Genomic DNA, 25,312 nt, shown 5'->3' on the forward strand with positions numbered 1-25,312 from the left:
ACTGGATCTTCTATTACAGATAAATTTAAAACTGCTTTGAAATTATTAATGTTGGTGCTCATATCCAAAACCCATCTTAATACTGTACTGTTTTAGGCAGTAAAATCTGATTGGTTAACTATTTTTCATTAACTATGTGTAAAGACACGTGAAGAAAAGTGTTTTAAAAGATAATTACCATTTTCAATCATTTCCTTGATGACATCTCTAGCATGAACATCAATAGTAACCAAGGCACCCAGTGTAGTCCTTGTTTGCTTTGACAGTTTTCCTCTTACCAGCTCTACAATATCATTAAGTTGAAGCTGAAGTGTATCATAATAACCCTTTAAACCCTAGGAGAGAAAAGGTAATTTTGAAACTGTTTACACCACAGTTTCAAGTGTTCCAGATTTCTTCATGTTGACTAAATATTTTAACAGTGGTTGCTTATTAATCTATTCTTTTCAATTGTCATGTTTTTGCATCAACTTCTCTCTCATTCACAGTTATGCATTTATGTTGCAAAGTTACATTTTAATCTACGCTTGCTCTAAACAAGAATACTTGAATGAAGGGTGCAAGTACTTGAATGAAAGGTATAAATCACTGTACATAAATTCACATATGTCAAACTCATGTACTTGTAATTTTTCAAATTTTATTTTGATTGTGGAAAGATACTTGATGAAGCAAAATACATCAGCTGAAATGAAACATTAAGAAAGATTTAAAAAAATGTATGCATTACGCAGTACCTCAGGTCCACTACGAAGAACTTCATGTACCTCACTTGTCCAGTACATCTGAGACACACACAACACTACTTGTCCAGGCCACTCCAGAACCCACCGCTTTCTCTCAGTCTCCAGATATGCCTGAAAGAGTTAAATACAGTATACAAACATATATATGTGAATATATATTGTAATACAGAAGTATATAAGGTGATCCTATTAATATTCTTTGCTAAAAAAATATTATTTTTCTATTTGCAGCATCCAAATAGACTTTTAAATGCTTTTTCTCCCTTAGATTTGCAATTTGTTATTCAGTAATTTTAAAGAATCTTGCAAGTATCTTTCCATATTACATAAATATTTGCAACTTGTCAACTTCATACAAAGAAACATATTCTGTCTAGTGATTTTCTTTTAGGAGGGAGAAAGCACTTAAAGGTGTTGCACTTCTAAATTGTAAGTAAAGAAACCCAAATTATTTACATCAGGATATATCCCATAAACAGTGTTACTGTCAAACTTTTAAAAGAATTTGTATCCTGTTGATTCTTACTCAAACTAAACTCTTTCTTATGTCACCAGCCTATAAATACAAGTTACATTAACACGGTCCTGGCCCTGTAACTGCATTAACTCCTGTGCTGAGGAAGAATTTTAGAAAGCCAAGAGACAGTCATAAAATAAAGATAGGTGCTACAGTTATTTAATTATCACAAACCCCATACCATTCTTGATTTGTCAATAACATCACGTATAGTCTTCAGCATAATGTCTTCTACTTGAATTAACCACTTCTCCACTGCACCTCGAGCTTCAGAAGTAGAAATGTTTGAAATCAGTTGTACGCGCTCGCCTTCGGAACTACACATTCCTTTAATATCCAAATTGCGAAGGAAATCCAGCTTAGCAATGCCTTCAAAACACTTCTTCAAGTGAGGCTGAACTCTGAGAGGATCCTTAGTCTCTGACAGGATCTCCAACATTTCATCATTAGACAAGAAAAAGAAGCTAAAAAAAATTAGAAAAAAAAAAAAGAAAAAAGACAACTGTATTATCAAGCCACTTAAACATTCAGTATTTGCATTTTTTAAACAGCCAAAACTCATCCTACCGGGGAAAGAAGAGACGTTTTTTCTCAAGGTAAGCATTAAGCCCTTTCATGATTTTGTCTAGAAGCTCATTACTGGTCTGAAGCTTCTCTGTTAACCCTGGCAAGGAAGTAGCAACAAGAACCTGGAACGAACACATGCAAACTGTCAGTTCAATAAAATACTTCAAACAGTAGAAGTTAATCAAATAAAGAACAACGTGACTTTGTTCCTAGAAAGCCCAGGCAACTGATGTTGTAGTTTATAGTATATATTCTGAAAACAAAGCATCCCCACCCAAAAGAAAAAGTGAGAGAAGCTCCTGTTTCCCGTTAGTAATGGGAATTTCCCTTACCTTTGGGTCTTCAGCACAAAATTTCATAATCTCTCTCCAGAATCTATCCACAGTCTGGAAATGTCGCCCCTCTTCTGGCATCTGTTGCATAATATCCTCAGAGGAAAAAATGGGTTCCAAATAAAGCCACTGTGCTTGTACCTTCAGCCAATCATCAATATTCTCCTGAATTTGAATTAAGCGACTTTCCCATTCCTTAATAAATATTTAAAGAATGTTATCTTGATATTTCCAAGCAAATAATGCTAGAGACAATAAATTCAAGAAAGGTAGACACTGGGGTATTCTAGCTCCCAAAGAGAAAAAAATAATCATCTAACAATAAACTAAATAAAAGAAACATATTTATGAGTATTTAGGTTCTTTCGCATATACAAAAGCCAAAGGAACTCAGCACTTTTACCTACTTGGAAACAAATTTTCTAAAATGCAGTTATCACTTTGGTGCTATCAACTTTTAGCAACTTAAAGGTCAAGCAATACTCAGGAGGCTACCAGTGAAAAATTCTGTTTCATCTCCTCACAGCAAGGAGCTCTTGCAGCTGCATTACAGCAGGGACACCAGAATACCAGAAAGGCCACATTAAATCACAGGAGAGATTCAGCCAGTCCAGTATCCTTTCCCTAAAGTGGACAATAACAGATACCCCTGTATCTGCTGTCTGTAAGGGTAAATATGGCATTTGTACACTGAACCTGCTTGAGCCTGAAGATTTCCTACATAAACCAACAAAGAACTGCAAAGCAATCCCAGCAGCTTCTCTCCTGTCACTAGTCATGGTGTTAGCACCACAAAGACTTTACCCAGGTGTAAAGTGCTCCCATCATTTTTGTGAGGTCTGATTAAAAAACCTCCCAGCCATTAAGAAGTTTCCTTGCTCAGGGAAAAACTGAGTCCAAAACTAAATTACTAAATGTTCTTATTAACAATAAGAGAAACATAATTTCCAGTTATTAAGAAGCAAGGTTAAAGACACCAATGGAAATGGTGATTTCACAAAAGATGTGAAAAAATAATCACATTCTCTTGGTTGCACTTGGATCCCAGTGGAAAAAGGAATATCAAAACAGAAATAAGGTAAGTATGACTCACATAAATTCACAGTATTCTTGCTGGAAAATCAATGACAGCATTTAATTCACAACTCAAACAATAAAGTTGTAATACAAATAGTACACTCTTGCACAGTAGTTATCCTACAAATAAAAATGGTTGAAAAAATACTGATTGTACCCTGATTTCTTTGTCAAATGGTTTAATGAAAGGTGATCCTCTCATTGTCTGAGTTTTCATAATCTGGTCATCAAGAAGAGCCTGAATTTCATCCACTGAAGACAGAATGTGAATACCAGTCTCACGATACAAATTTGTATTGAAGGAAATTGAATCCCAGACTTCCATCATGGTATGCATTGCTTTCTCCAAGGAAAATTCCTATTTAAAAAGAAAATAGTTTGGTGTAGTCACTGAATTGGTTTTTCCAACTCATTAATTCAACATATAAGTTTATCTAGCTGAATAAGCTCTTTTGCTCTAACAGCACAAGTTAATTGTTATTGCTTTTCCTCAGTATATCATTTTCTAGCACACAGAAAGCAGGACACTTGGGAAATACTAACAATGTAACACAAGATACAAATGTTTACTTGCACATTATCATCTAATCATCATTAACATCTTATCATCTAATGGATTATCTAATCATTTAAGTTTCACCAAATCTCTTTTGCTGCCTAAAGGCAAAGACAAAAAATTCTAGTAAGTCATAAAGTATTCACCAAGAGACCAGATGTCATATTTGTCATGATTAAATCTCTGTGCTTACCTTGCTTGCACCCACACTTATAGCTGTAAACTCTTCCAAATGAGGGCCTAGATTCTGCTTTAAAATTTTTCTCAGGGTAGTTCCAGCATCTGGGGTTAAATCATATCCTACTATATTTGACATCCGCTCCCAGTGACGATCTCTCATGCCAGGGTTACAAAAGACAGTCACAGTGGGAATATTCTCCTAATTCAGAAAAGACATGGATAAGGTAAAAACTGTCATATGAATAATTTCTTAACTTTTAATAATCTCTGATGTGCATTTAAAATTCTGCTGTAGTACTTGATGACATGAAAATTTTTTCTGACAAGTGTAGATGGCTCCATTCAGTTATCCCTTCCATTTCTAAATAATTATATTAGTTACTGAAGAGGAAATATACAACTCTTAAGCACAGCCTTAGAAGAAAAGAGAAAATGAACAATTTTTCAGCTATATTATGGTAAATTTTGTTTGCATGTACATTAACATAGAGTCCCATTTCAAAATTTCCAACTGCATCCTCAAATGTTTCTTTGCACCCAAAAATTACTTTTCTCCTGTATGTGTTCACTCATTAACAATTCACATTCCTAAAACCATAAAAAAAACCAAATCAATTTTATTAAAATGAATGGGACAGTACAATCTGGAAATGGTGATTCAGTGTGTGTTCTCTCTCTCTCTCTAATAATAGTCTCTGACACTGCATCATCTACCTGTACTGAGCACTGAATTTAGCATTTGTCCCTCAGCATCAGATATTAACATCCCTCACTTTTTCTTACCTTAAACTCTTTAACCTGCTCCAGAACTGAAGAACACATTGTAAGAGTTGTATTAGCCTTTACTGCTTTTACTGTCTTCGCTTCTTCTTTGGGTCGTGGTGTCTTTTTCCTGTCCTGTGGCATTTTCTTCCTTTGTTGGAAGAGTTTTGTCACTTTATATAGCTCTCTATAAAACTCATCAAGCTCAGCCTCCATGCTTTCCCCATTTAGTTCCAAAAAGGTACCATCCATCCATCTGAGAAAAAACACAAGGTTAGAAGACAGAATAACAAATGCATCCCACAAATATTTAACACTTGGTTTTGCAACATAAACAAGGTGTACAGTAATAGTTATTTAAATTAAAGCAAAGATCTTCTTTCCAATTATTGTCATTCTATGCAAAATTCTAATGCACAACTACAGGTGGTTCAATCACACTCTTCTGTGTATTTGTGCAGTTCTCTCAAGTCAGTCACATACTGAAACTGAGTAACTGCATGAACTGACAAATATTTCAATTAACCTCTGGATAGAGATCAACATATGACATTTAAAATCACACTGGGTCTTGTATTTTCAAAACCCCCATACTTTCTAGCTATAGCACGTTATAACTTCTGAAGAGTGCAGGAAATGATAAACAATCTCACATAATTTAGATACAGAATACAGTTTTTGTGGTAGGATGTAGCCACCAGACAGCAATGCATTCAAGCCCCCCTGCACAGTATTTTGGGCAGCTGTTATGTTAAACACAGTTTTCATTACATACAGTTTATAAGCTTTCTAATTGAACTTCTTCCTTTTCTGGTACACAAAACGTCTCATAACTCATTCAAATTTTTCTTCCTAATAAATTTCTCCCTCAGAGCTTGTCTTATTAAAGGCTTCACTAAAATAACTAATACAGTTAGAACCCAGTCTGAGATATGCTCCTTTGCTCCCAGGCACATGGTGTGATTCTTGGGGGTATCCTGTGCAGGGCCAGGAGCTGGACTCAATGATTCTTGTGAGTCCCTTCCAACTCAGAACATCCTATGATTCTATGATTCCATCATTACATTTAAAAAAATAATAAAAAAAACCCTGACGTTTTTTCTAGCTGAATTAAAAACAAACCTGCTAGGTATGTTAGCTTGCTATTACATTTGGCTTCCTAAAAACATGCGTTGGCAAGAAAATGAATCCATATTCTATGTCTGACATGAATAGGAGCAGCGTGAGCATTTTTTTTTCCTCACTCTCTGTCATTATAGTTGAATTACCTTTTTTCTGTTCGCTGCCATTTCAGTATAAGATTAAAGAGTTTCTGATATGGCTCTATCTCAGCTTTTACGTTGTTGAGGACTGGGAAGTCACTCGGCTTCCATCCGAGCAGAATCTCTTCGTTGTTAATAAGAGCTACTGTTTCATCAGTGTCCTGTATGGTTTTCTGTAATGTCTTCACATCAGCCACATACTGAAATCAAATAATGGGATGACTTGAGAGAGAACTGAACTATGCTCTGGACAGCTATCAAAATAAGATATCAAAATATAATAAGCCTTCATATTAAAATTTTAGAAAACGTAAGTTAAAAACTTTTCTACTTATACTTGAGTAGATAAACCATGAAGAATCCAGACAAACACAATGAAAAGTGAAGTTGGTTTTCTCATTATTCAATTTTACAGTATTTTCAAAATATTTGAGCTTTAAAACTCACTGTTCTGGGAGGTAGGCACACACTTTTTTATGGCCTCACATATCATAAGGGCAACTGGGATTTATTAGCTTAGGATTTCTGTTTTGTGCTTTGAAGCGTTTTGTTTTTAAGAAACAAAATTGCTTACTAAGCACAAATGCAGTATAATCCAATTAAAGTGCAAGACATGCTCTGGTAACTACAAAATACTGATAGAAATTCAGAAAGTTTTGGAGCCAGTGGTCTGCTCTTCATTAGCAGAACAAAAAAGTTTCGAGGTTCACAGAAAAAAGATACAAAATTGCTATCAAACACTCTTTCTGAACTGCTATGTTTTTTTCCTTCAGTTCCTCGATATACCAAAAATAGGAAAGGAAGTTCAAATTCCACTCAAGTTATTTGCAAATAATATCACTATGGCTACAATTCCATGCTTTATACAAAAGTGTATTAAACACACAAAACATTTCTACCCTTTTTTAACTGCTAATCAAACCTGTTGCATGCAATCCAGTTCTGAATATTCTTCTAATTCTGCCACAGAATCTGCCAGCTTGTCTAATTCCTCCCGCAGGTTATCACACTTCTGCAGTACTTCTTGCTCTCTGACACTTTTAGATTGTTCAATCAGCTACAAAACAATTGATTTTTTTAAATGAAAAAAAAGCATTGCAAAGGTGTTTAATGCTTTCAGTGATTAACATACCCAGTACCATCTAAACACAGTACAAAGGCCTCCTTCAGCAATCAGACAAAAGATGGGAAAGTATTACTGAAAAAAAGAGAGATTCTCATCTTTGGGATTCAGTATTTCACTGCCAAAAAGAACACCTACAGTTGTTGAAAGCCTTTGCTATCCCACATGTACCTACTGCTGTAAAAGGCAGAAATTCTAGAACACCAGAGCAGTCTAAAGCACTGTGTCTGCACACAGAAGGGTTAGTTTTAAGGTACCAAACAAGACATCAACCAAGGGAGAGGAGATCTCCTAAGACAAGGACACCCATCACCAGGCAAAGTTGTGAAGCAGACAAACAGAACTTCTCCACAGGAGGAACCAGTCTTTTCCTTTTGTATTAGGATAAGAACTGACTCATATCTGAGAGCATAAAATGCGAAGATAGAGACTCATGAAAACTTGATGTGAAGTTGTTCTTGTCCTCAAGCTCTAGCACACTGCAGATCACTCAGCTATGGAGCAATACCCTGCTGAGGTACTCTGAGTCAGATCCACTCTGTACTACCTTTTACATTAAAGAGTTAGACCAACCATCATGGACTCTCTGCACAGAAGTAGAAAATTAATTTTACTGATTTATTGGGGATTAAAAAATGATTACATGCAAACAAAGTGTTTTACAGACCTAGCAGTCTCCCAAGTTGGGTATGTTTTCAGTCAGAGGCATATTTGCCACCCTTGGACATACTCCTTAGTACCTAAATAAGACTTAGTAAAAGTGAAATCCTTGATTGTGATATTTAAAAGATTGTGATTTAAAAAAAAAAATTTAAAAATTATTAATTCTTAACAAAATTTAGAAGAAATTATTAAATCCATGCTAAATTTCTACAGAAAGCCAAGAGAACACTAAAAGGCAAAAACTGCTAATCAAGATGAATGCACACAAGTGGAAGGAAAGTAATCTGTAGTCACACATAGGAAATGAGATGTTGAATATTTTCTATTAACAATTGCCACATAAAAGACACTGTTCCCACTGTGCTTTTATTGACAGAACAAAATATCACTTTAACTAAATGACTTCTTGTCCAGGCATTCAGTCTTATTAAGGGCCTGGCAGTTACATTTTCAGTACTAGATAAGTGCAGTGTAGTGAATTTTCACCTTCCTATGTATTACCTACTACTGACCACAAACAAACCAGGATAATAAGACTCACTGAAGCTTTTAAGCTACAGTGACAGTTTTAAATTTCATCCACAAAAAGTCCTCTTTTGTTAGAAAAACCTAGAAATATGTTATTTATGCATGTCTAACTTAGTATGTTATATGTGTATATACATTTAGTCTGCTGAGGAAACAAATAGCTAAAGTAGAGTGAGAAGTCTAAAAAGCCAAAATACACCATCAACTAAGAAAATGCTCTTACATCATCATGCTCTTTAAAAATGAGGTTCATCTTCTTTGGCCATAATATAGCTTCTGTAATTAGTTCAAGGTCTTCAGGAGCAAACAAAAAAACATCTAAGAAGTAACTCATTTGCCGACAGCACTCCTATTAAAAGAGATTTCATAAAGCTTTAGGTATCATAGGTCTGTTTAAAATATAGAGTAGGACAATATTACCTACAAAGATAAAATAGAAACCAAGATTTCATGAACTTTCAGAATTTGGAGCTACTTCAGCAATATTAACATTCAAAATATATGTATGATATGATTCAAATCACTGCCTTGTCATGAGCTTGTTTCTCTAAATATGACTCCTGTAGTCTGTAAGTCTACATGCAAAAATCCCAATATTATTAAAAATAGAAAAAAATATAATTTTTGCAGATATAAACATAACATGTTATATTTATAGACCCATTACCATAACAGAAAATCTGATACATATTCACACACACAAACTGCTGCTAATGTAACATCACCTATAGTCTGCTCAAAGAATAAATTGGGGTTTATGTGTTCAAAATCATGACTGTTTTTACACATAAAATGCTCTTTATTCTTGTCTGTTACGTTTTCACAAACAGATTTTTAAGCAGCCCTGAAGTCTCCAGGTACAAACAATAAACTGTGCGTTTTACAATCTGCCATGATTTATTAAAAGCTACATTTCCTCCCTGACATGCAGAACATATGGGAATAGGAATAAGAAGCTAAGGCATATGGCAAAGAATGAGCTGGACTTCTCACTTCTGTCTGAAATAAAACTGAGATTATTCATACATGCAGCATGATCAAAAGACTCTGCACTCCAGAATGAATTCTCTGTTTGTATAGGCCAGCGTGTCTGACAAAAGATTAAAAATAAAAGGATAGCCACTTACCTTGCCCCTTAGCACCAGGTCTGGAATGTCTTTGGTTTTGACCTGCTTTGTGTAATCTATTGTTTCCACCATTTCTTCTGTTGTCTCAGGAACTTTTAATGCACGTTCCTTAATTGTTTCAAATTCACTGCATATCCTGTAGATTTGTTTTACATAAAGTACCAACATTTTAAGATTTTAGTTTGACTGGGTTCAAGTTCAGCTTTAATGGAATTAAAAGTTCAATTTACTTCTGTAAGGATTATCCACACACAAACTCCTTTATTTGTGAAACTTAAAAGGGAATATGACCAAGTCAGTCTAGAAAAATACTATCTACTGAATTGCAATAATTGCTTTGTTTGGGTTTGGGGGTATCCTTCTGCAATAAATGCTTTGGTTTCCTGTTACTAGGAAATGAACTTTAGACAAGTATCGTTAGTGTATACACAAACACTTTCCTAGTAAATATTTTGTCATTTTGGTAATGTGCAATCACTATAAAACTTGACCAAAAAATTTCATAAGAGTTTACTCCTTACTTAACCCATACCTGCAAATTAACCCCCTTAACTGACAGCCTATGATAAGTTCAACAGCGTAGAGGATGAAGGGAAGGCAGGGGATATAATTTTTCTTGATTTTAGTAAGGCTTTTGATACTGTCCCTCACAGAATCCTCCTAGACAAGTTATCCAGCTGTGGGGTGAGTGGGTTCATGGTGTGCTGGATGAAGAACTGACTCAAGTGCAGAGCTCAAAGGGTTGTGGTAAATGGGGCTACATCTGGCTGGCAACTGTTACCAGCAGTGCCCCTCAGGGTGCACTTCTGGGGCCAGTTAAGTCCTATATATTTACCAATGATTTGGATGCAGGAGTTGAATGGACCATTAGCAAGTTTGCTGATCATACAACTGCAAGGTGCTGCTGGCTCTCTAGAAGGATGAGAGTCACTGCAGAGGGGATCTAGAAAGACTGATGCATTTGACTATGATCAATGGGATGAAATATAACAAGTTGAAATGGCAGATTCTGCACTGAGGATGGAGTAATAAATGGGGAGGTGTGGCTTGAGAGCAGCCCTGCAGAAGTACCTATCACAAAATAAGAGAGTCTAACTAGTCTTTCCTTTGACAGTGCAGTAGTACTGTAGTTCACACTAAAAAATCCAGAACAGTAGTGAAGTCCTTTGATCTTTTAGCTCCTCCATGATCCAAGTCTATTAGTATGTTCTCCTACCCATTTTTGAGACTAAAACATTAGAAAATTCCAACAGGTGGTGCAACTGGCATGAGATCATTATTTAGCCGAGAGTCTTCATTAAACAGAAGTATGGTATCTTCACATTTCTTCTACATGTTTCTACTATGTATTTAACACATACAGCACCCACGAGCAGAAAAATTCTACTTACTTTTCATTTTCCTCTCTGTAATTTGCAACTAATTTGTCCAGAAGCATTTTTCCAAAGCTGTTTGCACGATTAGCCAAACCTTGCTTTAAATCCTCACAACTCAAATAGATCATAGGGAAATAAAACGTCTCTGGCAAACTCATGATTTCCTTCTTGAGGGTGAAGAATTCATCTATGAACTTCAGAAAAACATTAGGCTTTACACTTCAGAGCTGTTGTTTAAGTACTTGGCTACATGAGTAAGTATTAGACATTGAAGAAAATAAATAATATTTTCTTCTATTTACCACAGATTTTTTGGGGGAAAAATCACTTACAGTGTACATTTGTAGGTAGTCCACATTACTTTTAGATAAAGGCTAAGCACCTGTTATTCTCTGTTCCCCTTTTTATGATTGCTGTGTGTACAGCAAAAATTATATATAAAATGTAGAATTAGAACTTACAGCAGTATATTCATCAAAACTGTGTTGTTCTGCTTCAAATCTTTCTATCCGTGCCTCTGCAGTTCCATCTACAAGCCAGCCATACCTTTCAACTACAATTCAATTACAATGTATCAATATCATTAAAATGACAGCAAGTTACTCATTACAAAGAAGTGACACAGTTACTTGCACACTCCTCTATCACTCACCGTAGCTTTCAAAATGTTCCTTTGGGCCTTCTAAGTTGTCTCTGATGGATTTTTTCAGGGTGGATGTGGCCCATTGCACGACGTGGTGAGGAAGCTCAGCATCCACAGTGGCAGTGGCCCCTGTCAGCCAAGAACGGACTGTTCGGACGTTCTAATGGAAGGGCAAGTTTTGATTACTTACATTTCAAAAAGCAATGCAAGGATATATATATATATTTTAAAAGTAAGTTGCAATCTGCAGAAGACACTATCAGAAAAGTATGAGACCCTAATCATGACCAAGGTGCTTCTTACACATGTAGAATGACTCTTCCTGATGAAAAAAGATGAACAGGAAATGTGTAAAAGGGAAAAAAAATAAACTATCCAACCTTACATACAATTAAATTATATCAAATTTGCAAATATACAAAGTCAAACCCAAAACACTTCTCTGAAAGTACCATCACGTATGACTGAAGAACAATACTCAGTTCACAGGAATACATCCAAAGCCCCCAGAAAGGCTCTTTTCTCTGGAGTCACAGACAGGTTCTCAAGACATCAATCTATCAATATTGTATGTATTAGCTTTTAGAGATTTGAAGATTTTCTTTTTCTTAGAAAGAAAAGGAATATCAACACTAATTTTCCTTGTCTTTCTCTGGGGATCTTTAACATTAATGCTAATTTACTGTAAATCATCACACATATACTTAAGGTTATTATCATTGCAGATCCAAACAGCAGGTTAAACCAATCAGTGGGACGTGCACCAATCTTTTATGAACAAGGAATTACAAAATGAGTTTCAGAGTCTGGAATGCTGCTGGGCATCAAGATTCATGATGTGACCTGTAGAATGCTCGTGGAAAATAAATACCACAAGTTGCATTCTGCTCCCATTGCCATGGTAGTCAGACTCCTAAATCACTAATATTTTCACATATTGAGCAACTTAACAATTACATATTTAAATAAAGATAAAAGCACACCTGGAGAGTCTCTCCTATGCAATCTACTACAAACAAAATTGATTCTTCTAAGTCTTTAAAGCTTGGATAAAACTCAATATTATTTTCTTCAAGAGTCAAGTCCATCTTAAATAAAGGCAGACGACTTCTGTCTTCAGGATCAAAAAGTTTCACAAAAGCTTCAGTGGTTCTTCCCAGTAATTCTTTCAGCTAGGTAATAACATAGATCACCTGTTAGTCGACAGAAAAAAGGCCCATCCCATATTCCATTCATGCAGTAAGACAGGATTTCCATTAATTTTAGTACTTCTGGTCTGATTCACGGATAACTGAAACAGTGTGACTTGTTCTAATAACTCCAGTGGGTATTATCCCAGCCCTTGAAGGATGTAAACCAATGAATAAGTAAACATTTCAGTAAAGCCTAGGCATTGCTGCAACATTAAGTCTATTACTAATACATGCTTTAAGGAGAAATGAAATATCTGGAAAGCATTTTCCTCTGACTTTTTTTTAAATGACAAGGATTTGATTAGACTACTGTTCCACTATTTTTCTACAAAGTTACTAGTGGTTTAATTCCATTAAGTTTACAATGGAGAGGAAAGTTATTTACCTGATTAGACATAAGTATAGACACACAGTTATAGAAAGAGTCAACCTGATCCAGCTTTACATCATCCAAGGCCTCCTTCTGAGAGAAGAGCTCGACAACTCTTTGATACCATGTACTCATTATGTCCTCTTCTGCTTTAGAACAGCTTAGAGATGCATCAGTTCTAAAAGATCTATAGTCAGTTGGTCCTTTCAATCTAGAAAAGAAAGTTACAGGTAACTTTATAAACAAAATTTTTAAAAAAACAAACATGGAGTAAAGTTACAATATTGTATTAAAAACCCATTCTTTTTTCAGCAGAAAGCACAGTGGGAACCTAAGCATCCCTTTAGTAGACTATGGGAAGTAAAAAAAATATCCCAAACTCCAGGACATACAGAAGAGCTACCAGAAAAAATAATGAGGAAAATATAGTGAAAATTATCTTTTTGAAAACAGTGCAAATTTGAAGTTCCAAGACTAAACATAAAATACAACTGATGAAAGCCAGGAAGAAATCTGATATTCAGAGTTAACACAGAATTCCCTACACATGATAATACTACTATGAGAAGTTGATTTTTTTAAATGCTGTAACTTCTCTGGGGATCACAGCATTAGGAATAAGTAAATAATGAGGAGACCTTTATAGAATCAAAGGCAAAATATAAATCTAAAGGGCTGATACTACCAGCAACTTAAGCACCAATAAAACATGCAACAGAAAGGAGAAAATTCATGTCTCATAACATAAAGTAACTTACTCAAAGTACATTAAATGACACAAAGAAATTTGTTATATAAACTCCCCTGTGATAAATAATAGAATTGAACAAACTCATCTTTGCCAGTTTCAAAAACCTATGTGGATTAATAATTCAGCAGAACAGACTTTACCTGGAACTAGAGAAATCCACTACAAGGAAGGAAGAGAATGCTGCATAACCAAAATCCAGGAGAGTTTTCATTGTGGGGTGGACAGTGTGCAAGGTGGAAAGGATTTGATTTTTTGCTTTGATAAAGCTCTTATGCCATGAACTAGAAAAATCCAGGCCTCTGAAAAAAAACCACCAAAACCCAACCAAAACAAATGAACAAACAAAAATTAAGAGCTCAAGCAATACTTGAATAAAATATTCTTATATATAAAAAGTAGTATTAAAAAACTTATTCCCTAACTTGAATAGTTACTTAAATGCCACTCACAGAGGTAACAAAGGCAAAGGTGCCTCCTCTTCCTTTTCAAGTCCTTCTACATCTGGTTTAATAAGAGCTCTTCGCACTAAGAAAAAAAAAATAAATACATGAACCTTAGAAGAAAATGATGTCATATTCAACAGGCACTGCACTTCCTTGGTCTTTCTCCAGGTTGAGCCAAGTACACAGGAGGATGAAGAGGTAACTGTGTCACCCTAGTCTTCAAAAAACATTCTCCCTAAGGTAACTCAAAATCATTCCTTCTGCTAAATATCTGCACAGATTCAGGTGGCATAACTCCAACTCTGTCTCCTGTTCATGAAGGTTTTCAGACAGATTTGTGTTTAAATAATTAAATACTTTCTTTAGCAATTTCTTTGCTGAGGGATGGTCAGGAGGGGATCAGGCTCCCCGGGGAAGTGGTCATGGCACCACGATGTTCAAGGAGCATCTGAACAGTGCTCTTAGTTGTTTGGTTTAGTTTGAGGTAGTCCTGCAAGGAGCACAGAGTTCGACTCTGATTCTTATGGGCCCCTTCCAAACTGAGATATTCCACGACTGCAAGAATTTATGGCAACTTTTTTTAACAAAATTACAGTGAGATACTATAGCTATATACTATAACTGACAACATTACAAAGAAGTTAGTCCCATGATAAATTATGTATTTTTTAATCTGCATTTTTAAAAATATCACTAAAATATTGACAAAATTTGGCTGAATTTCAGACTTTGGATACTATAAATGTAAATAATAAAAAAAAGAAATTAATACATGATTTCAAGGGAAAACACTTTTAAAATTCCAGTTCATTAACCTTTTTAAAAGGTTTTAAAACTGAAGTAAGTTGTATGAGTGATATCTGAAAATAGTAATTATCTTTGCAGATTTTTATTGCAAGCTTCCTCATGCATCAAAACTACCATCAGAAAACTCACGGATGTGTTTGTGAATGAACATCTTAAGAAAAGCTTCTGTTCCTTAAGAGGGAGAAAGAATCACTAGTACATAAAAAGTTTCTACTTTCTTTAGCAGCAAACAGCGATACATTCTTGCAGTAAATTAACTGAACAGGTTAAAGACTTAATGAAATAATGTCATTGATGCTCAGCCTTTCTGACATGAAGTCTACAGCTGCCTGAACTGTACCTTCAGCTGGTTTACTTTTTCCTGGTCTGAATAAAATAAGCAAGTTCTGCCTTAAACATTACAGCCAACACACAGTTGATGAGGCAGAGAAAGATGAATCAGTAGTTAATTACAAAGATCATGCCTGGTTGAAAGAACAAACTAGAAAAAATATTTTCAGTGAGAGAATACGGAACAGCTTGTATTATATATACTAACACTAATATAAGTACTGAGTAATTTGTGGTACTTACACACACATCTTTTCATGCTCTTTTCATAATCCCTTACTATCTCCCCTAAAAGCTCTTGAGTGAGCAGCTCCCTATCTTTGCCCTCCATAAGCGACCGTGGCACCAAGGCGAGCATGGACCTGAGCCACTGCTGCTGGATGGGAACCATCGGATTGCTCTGCACACGTTGCTTCATGAAGAGGTAATCTGCCTGAAAGGACAATATTGTCACAGCTCTAATAATTGGCTATGTAAATATTTTTGTGTTAGGCTTGACAAAAGTCTCTTTTTATTCACAGCTTTTTATCCATAAGGGCGGGTGACTTAATCTGATCTTTTCAGTATTCACTGACTAAGGCACTGAAATCTACTCCGTGGCTGCTAAAATGGTCTCTCTGTCTCAATGTTTAAATACAAAATATTGTACTTGTTAGTATGGCATTTTCCTTGGTTCTCTGCTGAAGTTTATGGCTTATGACAATAAAGCAGTTCGAGATTAAGGTTACTGTCCTTTGGACAAAACTTTATTTGGCAAAAAAGCGTGGACAAACATCGCCCCCAAGGGGAGTGGGTCTTGGCCAAAGAAAAAGGTATTTATGCTTTTGACTGACAGCTTTGTTATAAAAAAAAGGGATCTGAATCTCTACATCTACAGATTGAGTTTATCTAACATAAGCTAGGAAAAATTGGTGTTACCTTAAGCTACTTAATATAAATATTTCAATACTGATTTGGGTTTCCAGTTGCTCTCAGAGACTAAGTCTTACTTTAAAAGCTATGCCCAAATTTCAGGATTAGTGCCTCAAATCAGGGGAACGATGTCAAAGACTAGTTTTTGTACAGGTTAAGGTACAACCTATGACCTCAACTGGAACAATCCTGTACCCTGTTAGATTTTTTTCTTAAGTAATATCCTTCAACTAAGGCTAAATTAATTTCTGATAGACATGCTTTCTGTAACAGAAAAATACTTTTCTTCCACTGGACCACAAGATAAGACTGCTATTTTGCTCCCATTCCTCTTTTCCCCACCACGATTACCTTTTCCTGTTTAATCACCATTGATTCCATATAACATGCTCAACTCCTCTGAACAGAGATCATTCACTCTCCTACTCCAAAAAAAGCAGACAAAAGAATTTAACTCACTCTTTGTTGGTCTTCCTCATTGTTCACCTGTATAAAAAGCAACAGAAAATTGTTATGTATTCAAAACATATAAACAAAAACATCAGAAATATAAAATATAACAAATATTATTCCTAAACAGAGACTTTATTCTGTAGGTATGTAAGTGTCATTTCAATGGGACTACCTGAGTATATAAATATGTTTATAAACTACTAAGGATTGAGACAAGTATCTTTACATAAATTCTGAGAAGTAAAATAAGTGCCCCAATAACAAAGAACTAAATAGGTGACACTTAAAATATTAAAGAAATACTTTCTCACAGTGGAAGGTAGTTCTGGAATAGGAGGTGCAGGATCTCTGTGAGATGTTTCTTCCATGGTTTTGTCACAGACTTTAAGAGCTCGATCAATTCTAAAGTAAAACACAGAATCAGAAGTGCAGAAAAACTACAAATAACATATTAGAAATAATCCTAATATTTTAATCAATGCAACCTGGGTTTTGATGATCTTTGATCACTAAATCTCGCTATAATTGTGTTAAACAAACACCATTATTGTTTGTCAGGTGTCAAATGTGCAATGTCTCATTTGAATTTCAATATCTTGAATCACACGAAACTCACAGTATCTGATCAATCATCTCTTGCTGCTCATGGCTCCTTCGGTATGTCAACAGTTTTTTGTGTAATGGTGACAGATCAGTTGTGACTGAGGAAGGTACAACAGCAGGACGAAAACAAGTTCTCAAAGTCCGTTTCTTGGGAGGTTCTTCATCTGAGTGCTCCATCTAAAACCATAACACAACCAAGATTCTACAATACAGTCCTGTCCAGAAAGCAGTTTAACAGACGCCTATATTAAGCTGAATGGACATGAGATATAAAATTACATCAACTCAGGGATTTCCACAGTCTAGGTATGATAGTTTAGCTCTCAGAAAACAGACAAGTGGTGTATAGTCTCAGACGGCAAAGTTCAACACAAGTGCACACATACAAAGCCTGAGGTACTAAAAAAACACGTCACAGTTTTATTAACTCCAGATTAGTACATTGCATAAAATTGAAAAGTTCTAGTACAAATCTCTGACAGTACTTATTTATCAGCTGTACAGCACACAGAAGACACCAGGAAAGGGGCCGGTTAAACCCCCATCAGACTGCCCCAGGCTGGTCCTGCCTGATGTAGGCACATTTTCTGTTCTGAGGGTGGATATAGGAGTCAAGTTAAGAAGGTGGGAAATTTGGTTAAGACCAGTGGGTAGTTGGACTGTGCAATAGGAAAGTGGAGACAGGTATAGTTTTGAAATAAGAATCCTAGTTTGGGGTGGGGTGAAGGTGTGAAGCAGCTAATTGGGTTTACACGGTTAAAGGTACTTGGAAAACAAAGCTTGATAATCACCTTGTAAAAAATAAAAAAAAAAAAAAAGGAAATAAAGATTAAAAAGCAAACCTTGTTGTGCCACTGGACTCAGGTTCAACTAAAAGACCACCCTTCTACAGCGGCTTAAGCGGCTGAGTATGGCTATCCCAAAAGACTGACAGTCCGGTTCCCCTGGAAACAGGACGCACAAACTCAGAACCGCAGTTTAACAGAGGAGCAGAAAGCCAAAGCTACCTCTTAAATCAGCAGTATGTCCTCGAAACGCACTAAAACGGGCGGTGGTGGACGCACCAAAAGACACAAAGCTGTCCCTGCCCCACGGAGGGGTCCCCGCCGCCCTCAGCTCTCCCTGGGCCCCGGCTCGGGACAGCAGCGCGGTTACCCTGGAGCCGAGGGCGGGCGGCAGGGCCAGGCCGGGTGGGGCTCTCCCTGGCCGAGGAGATCAATCTCTCTCGGGATTAAAAAAAAAAATAAAAATAAAAAAAAAAAATAGAAGCAGAGACTTGGAAAAGCCTTACCTTGGCTGTCCCGGTCTGCCGGAGACAGCCCGAGCGAGTCGGCGAGTCCCTGCGCTCCGGTCCCTGCCTGCACCACACAGATAAAACCCTCTGCGTTCCAGATCCCAGCACGAATGCCTGGGAAAGTAACAGTATTAATACCCTCAGGCATCAGGTGGCTGTTGCTAAGCTCCTGCTTTTTGTACAACTATAAATGGAAATGTGAAGAAATCCCAGAGATTTTCTACCCACTTGCCCGCATTTGACAGAGTCTTTAAAACCCTAATTTCGCGTCTGTGTGGGCAGAGCCCCGCGCGCAGCGACTGGAGGAGCAGCGGGAGGGAACGTGAGGTCCGTTTTCCAAAGTTCCGGGCACCCTCCCGGCACGGGCTTTCCCAGCCCGGGACTGTTCAGCTTGAGGCGTCGAACTAGACACGAAGTTGTTTCCTCGCAAACAGGAAACAAACCAAAACCCTCGATGTTAAAGGATTTACACGTTTGCACCGGGGCGTTACGAGGGAGAGCGGCCCCCGCCTCGGACACCTGTTGGCCGTGAAGCGAAGGGGACTTCGCTGCTGAGGGAGCGGAACCCGGCGGTTCTGCGGGCGGCCTCCCTCAAACCGTGCCGGCGGGTTAATGGCGGGCAGGGCGGCGCGGGGCCCCGGAGCGAGCGAGCACCGTTGGGCGGGTACCGCTGAGCGGGCACCGTTGGGCGGACACTCCCGGTCGGACACCGCCGGGCGGGCACCGCGCTGGGGCCCCGGGAGGCAGCACCGCCCTCACGGCCCCCGCCTCCCGCCCGGCCCCGCCCCGCTGCGCGCGCAGTGACGGTAGGCCCCGCCCCCGCGCGGCGGTTCCGGCCGCGCCCCGCGGAAGCCGCAGCGCCGCCGGGTCCATGTGGCGCCGGCTCCGCTCCGCCCTCCGGAGCCTCCGCGGCTCCCCCGCCGTGCCCCCGCCCGGCGGCGGCGGTGGTGGAGCCGCCGCCGCCATGGAGCGCGCCGTGGTGCGCTGCGTGCCGTCCGAGCCCAAACTGAGCCTGCGGTTCGTGCTGCCCGACGGCAGCGCCCGGCACATGCAGCGCGACCAAGAGGAGCCGCTGGGGCGGGCGCTGGCGCGGATCGCCACCAACGCCGCCAAGGGCCACGGCAAGGCGGGCAAGAAGAGCAAGAAGGCGCGGGCGGAGGAGGGCGCGGAGGGCGGGGAGGCGGCGGCGGCGCCGGCCGTGCGGTTGTTCTCCCGCGACGGCGCGGCGGTGGCCGAGGAGGTGCCGAACGCGGCCGCCTGGCAGGACGGGGCCGTGCTGCACATCGGCGCCGCGCGGTACCGCGTGGAGCGCAACCCGCCCGCGCTCACCGAGCTGCGCCTGCCGCGCTCGCTGCTCGCCGGCTTCCCCGTGTGCCCCAAGGTGAGCGCCGAGTTCGCGGCCCCGCAGCACTGCCTGTTCCGCTGGTACCGCGAGCAGCGCCCCGCGGGCGGCGGGGACGCGCCGGGCGAGGCCTGGGTGGAGGCGGCGGAGGGCGAGCGCGTGTTCACGCCGTCCAACGCGCTGGTGGGGCTGCGGCTGAAGCTGCGCTGCACGCCCGGGGACGGGGAGCAGCGCTACGGGCCCGCACGGGAGGTGGAGAGCAGCGGCCCCGTGGAGGCCGGGCCTGGCGCCTGCACTTTCGACAACCGGCACCTCTACACCAAGAAGGTCTGCGGGCAGGGCTCGGTCCGCGCCGTGTCCTACAACATCCTGGCCGACACCTACGCCCAGACGGAGTTCTCCCGCACCGTGCTCTACCCCTACTGCGCTCCCTACGCCCTGGAGATCGACTACCGCCAGAACCTGCTCAAGAAGGAGCTGGCGGGATACAGCGCCGACATCATCTGCCTGCAAGAGGTGGATAAGTCTGTCTTCGTGGACAGCTTGGCCCCGGCCCTGGATGCTTTTGGACTCGAAGGGCTGTTCAAGATTAAGGAGAAGCAGCACGAAGGCCTGGCCACCTTCTATCGCAGGGACAAGTTCAGCCTCCTCAGCCAGCACGACATCGCGTTCAGCGAAGCCCTGCTCTCGGAGCCGCTGCACAAGGAGCTGTGCGATCAGCTGGCCAAGTACCCCCTGGTGCAGGAGAAGGTGCTGCAGAGGTCGTCTGTGCTGCAGGTACCACCTTTGACAGGCCTTCTTCCTTTCTTTCCTCTTTCTCCTCTGGCCAGGTTTGTTAAGACTGAAACCAAAGGAGAAGGGAGATTAGAGATTAACAATCTGAAACATTGGAACTATGGTGTGTTCTCTGGGGTAATGCATAGAGGAAATGAGAACAAAACATTGAGTCTTTGCTGATCTGGATATATGGAATTACCAAAATTTGGTAAAAAAAAAAGGTGGTATTATTTTCTTTGAAAGTGAAGACAGCTGTTGAGATTCTGGGCCAGGTAGTGATTCCTGATTGGTGGTATTGGCTGTCAAGTTTTTCACTACTTACTCTCATATGTCAGAATACGTATTTTTCAAGACTTTATTATAAACCAATTTTAAATAAATTAATTGCCACTTTAAAAAGTGACAGTAGGGAGAGAATTAAGGTTGGACATGTTTGTGAGCTTCCTGATGCCAGTGGCTCTTCCAGCAGAACCATTGTGCAAGTACAAATGTGTAAGATACAGGTCTGTGTCAAGAACTTCAGAAGCATGCAGTGGTAAAAGTTTTGTACTCATGGACTGAGTAGGACTAACAGGATTTCTGTGATAACTGAAATCACCTCTAAATTTAAATTCAGTTTAACAACTATGCAATGCTACAGTTTGCTTGCTAAAACCAGAGGTTTAGGTCCAGTTCTGTTGCAGAGAGAATTGGTGAATAGAACTTATAAGTAGTTAAGAATGGTACAGCATTAACAACATCTTATGAAAAAATATGGCCAAACCAGACACAGTCAAAAGCATATTCATCAAATACCTGGATGTAGTGGTAATATTTTGATTGATACTGAGACTTTATATAGAAGTTTAATGAAAAGTACAACTCCTAAGTTGAGTTTATTTGTTATGAGTAACTGGATTGTCATAAAGGCATAAGCTGTTTTTTAAAATATAACCTCTCAGTTTAAGGCTCACCAAAGACTGCTTTTTCTCTCAAAGGTTTCGGTTCTTCAGTCTACAACTGATCCTTCCCGGAAGCTTTGTGTAGCAAATACCCACCTATACTGGCACCCCAAAGGTAATTTTGGCATGTTCCCGCATGTAGGATAACTGGGTTTTTAGGAGTTTTTGCCCTTCCTTGGGAGGATAGATTTCCCACCGTTCTTTTGCAGCTATAACCTTTTCTTCTGGAGCTGAGGGTTTCCTGCCTTACTTCTTTAGATGAATCAAGCCAGGCTCCTAGGTCTGTTTGTGTATTTTCCTAATCTGCCTGGGAGTCAATAGAATACAGCTAAAAGAAAGGCAAGTCATGTTACACACAATTCACCCAAAGAGCAGATCATAAAACAGAGATGGCTTTGTGTGTGCTCGTGGCTTCCCAGTCCTGTTGCACCTGAAGGGGCTCTGCTGGGGTACTGCCAGGAGGGCAACCAGGTTGGGCTACAGAAGCTTTTAGAAGACATTCTCCTCCTTTAAGTTTTCTTTTGGGAACATTATTAGGATGGTTGCTGTGAAATGGAAAGCTGCTGTAATATGGATGTTTAAGGTTCAGAGTCCTTTCGTGTCCGAGTTTAAATTAAAGCATTGTCTGCCTCTCAAAAACTTTCATAGTCACAAACTTCAAAGGCTTCTTTATTTGTGGAAACTATTCTAAAATGTAAAATTGCTGTTTCAGAGCTATAACTGATATATGCTTCAATGAGCAACTTGGGAAATTGCTGCAATGCTGTTGTGCAGTATTTGAAATCATACTTTTTTCTATTCTTAGGTGGGAACATCCGGCTCATCCAAATTGCTGTAGCCTTGTCCCACATCAAGCACGTCACACGTGACCTGTACCCCAGTATCCCAGTCATATTCTGTGGAGATTTTAATAGCACACCATCATCAGGAACTTACAGCTTTATCAGCAGCGGTGTCATTGCAGAAGATCACGAGGACTGGGTCTCCAATGGGGAAGAAGAAAGGTGCAGTATGGCTCTGAGCCACCCTTTCAAACTGCTGAGTGCTTGTGGAGAACCTGCTTATACAAACTATGTTGGTGGCTTTCACGGATGCCTGGACTACATTTTCATTGACAAAAATGCTCTAGAGGTTGAACAAGTCATTCCATTGCCAACTCATGAAGAAGTAACAACCCACCAGGCTTTGCCAAGTGTTTCACATCCTTCTGATCACATAGCACTAATATGTGACTTAAAGTGGAAATAGAGCAGCTCTGGCATGGTGCTTTTGAGGGTTTTCAAACCAGAAATTTAGTGTATTGCTGGGGAACTGAGGTTACACCCTGACTTGTATGCTACTAAAAGGAAAGCCAAAACTATTACTGAAAAGTTCATGGTTCTACCGAATATTATCACACCGTTCAGAATATTTGCATGATAAGTTTCCCCTTTTTTATATGCCAATTGGAAAAATATATTTAAGGCACGGTTTTGAAAATTGGATTATCATATACCTTTTTATTGGTGTTTCTAAAGGATTAAGAATTATTTTATTAAAAACATAGAAATTTAATCTGATTTGTAATACAGTGTACCAATTGAACCCTGTTTAATTCAGAACCACACACAGAACCCAAACCCAAATGGATTTAGTTGATTCAACCTCACTGTAATTTTTAAAAAATGACAATTTTTAAAAAATAAGTTCAGAAATTGTCTCATTCACTTACCATTACTGTATCCCAACTTTTTAGTAAATGGCATGAACAAATGTACTTGTACCTAATACCTTCTGAAAATGTGTTCTTAATTTTCCGTGAATAGACTTTCTGACAACAATCAACCATGTTAAATTCAAGTTTATAATTGATATGGAAGCATTTTGCTTGCCCATGTAACGTGGGTACTGAGGGTAAAATTAGCACCCAGTGAAACTGGACTACATGTAGAGGTGGCATCCACTTGGAACACCTCTTCCTTCTGTTGCTTTGAGTCATTGGCAAGAAAAGAAATACTAGAGTTTAGGACAACCAGCTTTGGATGGGAGGGAGCTTTTCATCACTATCATCTGTTTCCAGAGGAGTTAGTGTGGTGCATTAGCTGTCTGTGCCTAAATCTTGAAAAAGAAACAAAAGTGACTTGCAAACCTTTAACACAATGGTTCTATTTTGCTCCCCTCTTGTATACAAAGACAGCCTGAATTTTTAAGTGTTATTACCTGCATTTTTTCCTTCTAGAAATAGCCTAGTTTTCCTTATTTTGTAGGAGATAATTTGGATGTGAGGAAATGTATTTATCCATACCTTCATTGAATTTGTTGGAGAGGGTTGAATCATTTACCAAGCTTCTTGCTTTGCATCATTAGTACATAAGAAACAAAGGGCATTTGGAAACCATTTCTCTAGATCTTCCTCTTTCACCTAATAAAGCTCCCTGTGTCGATTGTCTCTCACTGGGGTTTTTTTCCTACTTTTTTTATGTCAAAAGCTCGTCTGGGTTGATAAAAGCTGTGTACCCTCTACTTTCACAACTGGTCACCTCCACTGCATTCTGGTTGACTGCAGTTTGTAACTGGGATTCCCCCAGCTGTTCATAGACTACTAAAATCAGGCAGTCCCTTTCAAGTAGCACATTGCTGAGGGTTGTTAGTGCTGCCTCTTGCCATACTACTGGCTATGCTGTGAAGGGTATGCTTTGCAGAAGCTTGTTAACATCTGCTCTTCAGCCTTTTCTATGTTATTTCCAATAAAATTACTACTGGTTTTTGCTACTGTAGTGTCTGGGCAGCTAACACATCGATGCTGATAAACACCTGCACGAGTAAAGCCACCAGGCAGATTGAGCTTCAGAGGTCTTAAAAGGCTAAAAAGATGCAGGCCCATACATCTCCAACCATGTCTCAAACAGCATGACATGAACAGACAAATCTCACAAACTGTCCAGTGTTTTGTAAGCAACTCTGCACGCAGGTAAAGGCCAACTGACAAATTCCACTACTCTGCAAGTGCAGAAGCCTGTGTTACTCAAGAGCTCATGTAAATGTCCTGTGCAAGCAGCTTTTTCCAGCAACATAAGCAGTTCACCTTCCCTCTTCCTCTCATCCCAAACTCTTAACTGACCCTGCTCTACCTCCTGTGAATTCTGGCTTCTTGCTCATGCCACACCAAACTAAAAAAGAGAAGTGATCCAGCTAAAAATACAGGGCTTTAATTCTCTTGTATTATCATTTCAGTGGGGTGTTATATCCTGAGCTGATTCACCATAAAACCTTTTGTGCCCAAAGAATAAGATACAGGTTTGGAGGTGGTCATCAAGGCTTGAATCAAGACTTTCACCTGCTTAAGCAGATCCAGCACAAAACATAACTCAAGACCTCGATGAAAGGGAGCTCATTTATTCCAACAGCTTTGCCAGACTTATATGTAAACCCTCAGATTCCAATTTTTGCTAAGCCAGAGTTCTAGTTAAGCCAAATGGTAGCTAAAAGCCTTTGGATAAAAAAGGGAAGCAAAATGGAATGTGGCAATGAAGGATGTTAGATCATTGCAAGAGTGGCAGACAGTACTCACGCTGTAAAATTGGATCCTAAATACATTGGGTGGGTCCTTGATTAGTTTCTGTTCTTAAAAAGTGTAATTCAGTCTTGCATATGAGTT

General features: G+C 39.3%; 2 protein-coding genes across 8 annotated transcripts in view; one reads left to right on the forward strand and one right to left on the reverse strand.

Moving 5' to 3' along the window:
• Positions 1-19,342, reverse strand: part of DNAH12 (dynein axonemal heavy chain 12) — a 59,056-nt gene extending 39,714 nt beyond the window's left edge. The window contains exons 1-26 of one of the 7 annotated variants that reach the window (XM_027728371.2): positions 19,135-19,342; positions 18,613-18,729; positions 18,164-18,265; positions 17,335-17,498; positions 17,030-17,120; positions 16,725-16,751; positions 15,597-15,786; positions 14,223-14,298; positions 13,914-14,072; positions 13,038-13,233; positions 12,443-12,631; positions 11,469-11,619; positions 11,278-11,369; positions 10,832-11,010; positions 9,441-9,576; positions 8,537-8,662; positions 6,922-7,056; positions 6,006-6,199; positions 4,759-4,993; positions 3,989-4,174; positions 3,397-3,597; positions 2,163-2,357; positions 1,831-1,952; positions 1,445-1,727; positions 738-857; positions 179-335 (exon numbers count right to left, since the gene is read on the reverse strand). In XM_027728371.2, the coding sequence (XP_027584172.2) occupies positions 179-335; positions 738-857; positions 1,445-1,727; positions 1,831-1,952; positions 2,163-2,357; positions 3,397-3,597; positions 3,989-4,174; positions 4,759-4,993; positions 6,006-6,199; positions 6,922-7,056; positions 8,537-8,662; positions 9,441-9,576; positions 10,832-11,010; positions 11,278-11,369; positions 11,469-11,619; positions 12,443-12,631; positions 13,038-13,233; positions 13,914-14,072; positions 14,223-14,298; positions 15,597-15,786; positions 16,725-16,751; positions 17,030-17,120; positions 17,335-17,498 (3,604 nt within the window). In that variant the 5' untranslated portion in view covers positions 18,164-18,265; positions 18,613-18,729; positions 19,135-19,342. Of the gene's footprint in view, positions 1-178; positions 336-737; positions 858-1,444; positions 1,728-1,830; positions 1,953-2,162; positions 2,358-3,396; positions 3,598-3,988; positions 4,175-4,758; positions 4,994-6,005; positions 6,200-6,921; positions 7,057-8,536; positions 8,663-9,440; positions 9,577-10,831; positions 11,011-11,277; positions 11,370-11,468; positions 11,620-12,442; positions 12,632-13,037; positions 13,234-13,913; positions 14,073-14,222; positions 14,299-15,596; positions 15,787-16,724; positions 16,752-17,029; positions 17,121-17,334; positions 17,499-18,163; positions 18,266-18,612 lie in introns of those variants that run through there. The other 6 variants (XM_027728388.2, XM_039379347.1, XM_027728397.2 and 3 more) reach the window with 6 other exon arrangements.
• Positions 19,343-19,409: 67 nt separating this feature from the next.
• Positions 19,410-24,426, forward strand: PDE12 (phosphodiesterase 12). The gene is made up of 3 exons (XM_027728518.2): positions 19,410-20,734; positions 21,712-21,790; positions 22,481-24,426. The coding sequence occupies exons 1-3, from the start codon at positions 19,487-19,489 to the stop codon at positions 22,921-22,923; spliced, it is 1,770 nt and encodes a 589-aa protein (XP_027584319.1). The 5' UTR covers positions 19,410-19,486; the 3' UTR covers positions 22,924-24,426.
• The last annotated feature ends 886 nt before the right edge of the window (positions 24,427-25,312 follow it).

The sequence above is a fragment of the Pipra filicauda genome, unplaced genomic scaffold (genome assembly GCF_003945595.2).
Source record: "Pipra filicauda isolate LSUMZ 115617 unplaced genomic scaffold, ASM394559v2 scaffold165_size2600900_pilon, whole genome shotgun sequence".
Lineage (NCBI taxonomy): Eukaryota > Metazoa > Chordata > Aves > Passeriformes > Pipridae > Pipra > Pipra filicauda.

Bases quoted from the DNA above. Each gene is read 5' to 3' on its own strand.
- PDE12 (XM_027728518.2), top strand. From the start codon at position 19,487: ATGTGGCGCCGGCTCCGCTCCGCCCTCCGGAGCCTCCGCGGCTCCCCC. The intron at 20,735-21,711 runs GTACCACCTTTG...TTTCTCTCAAAG, and splicing joins AGAGGTCGTCTGTGCTGCAG to GTTTCGGTTCTTCAGTCTAC. The intron at 21,791-22,480 runs GTAATTTTGGCA...TTCTATTCTTAG, and splicing joins CCTATACTGGCACCCCAAAG to GTGGGAACATCCGGCTCATC.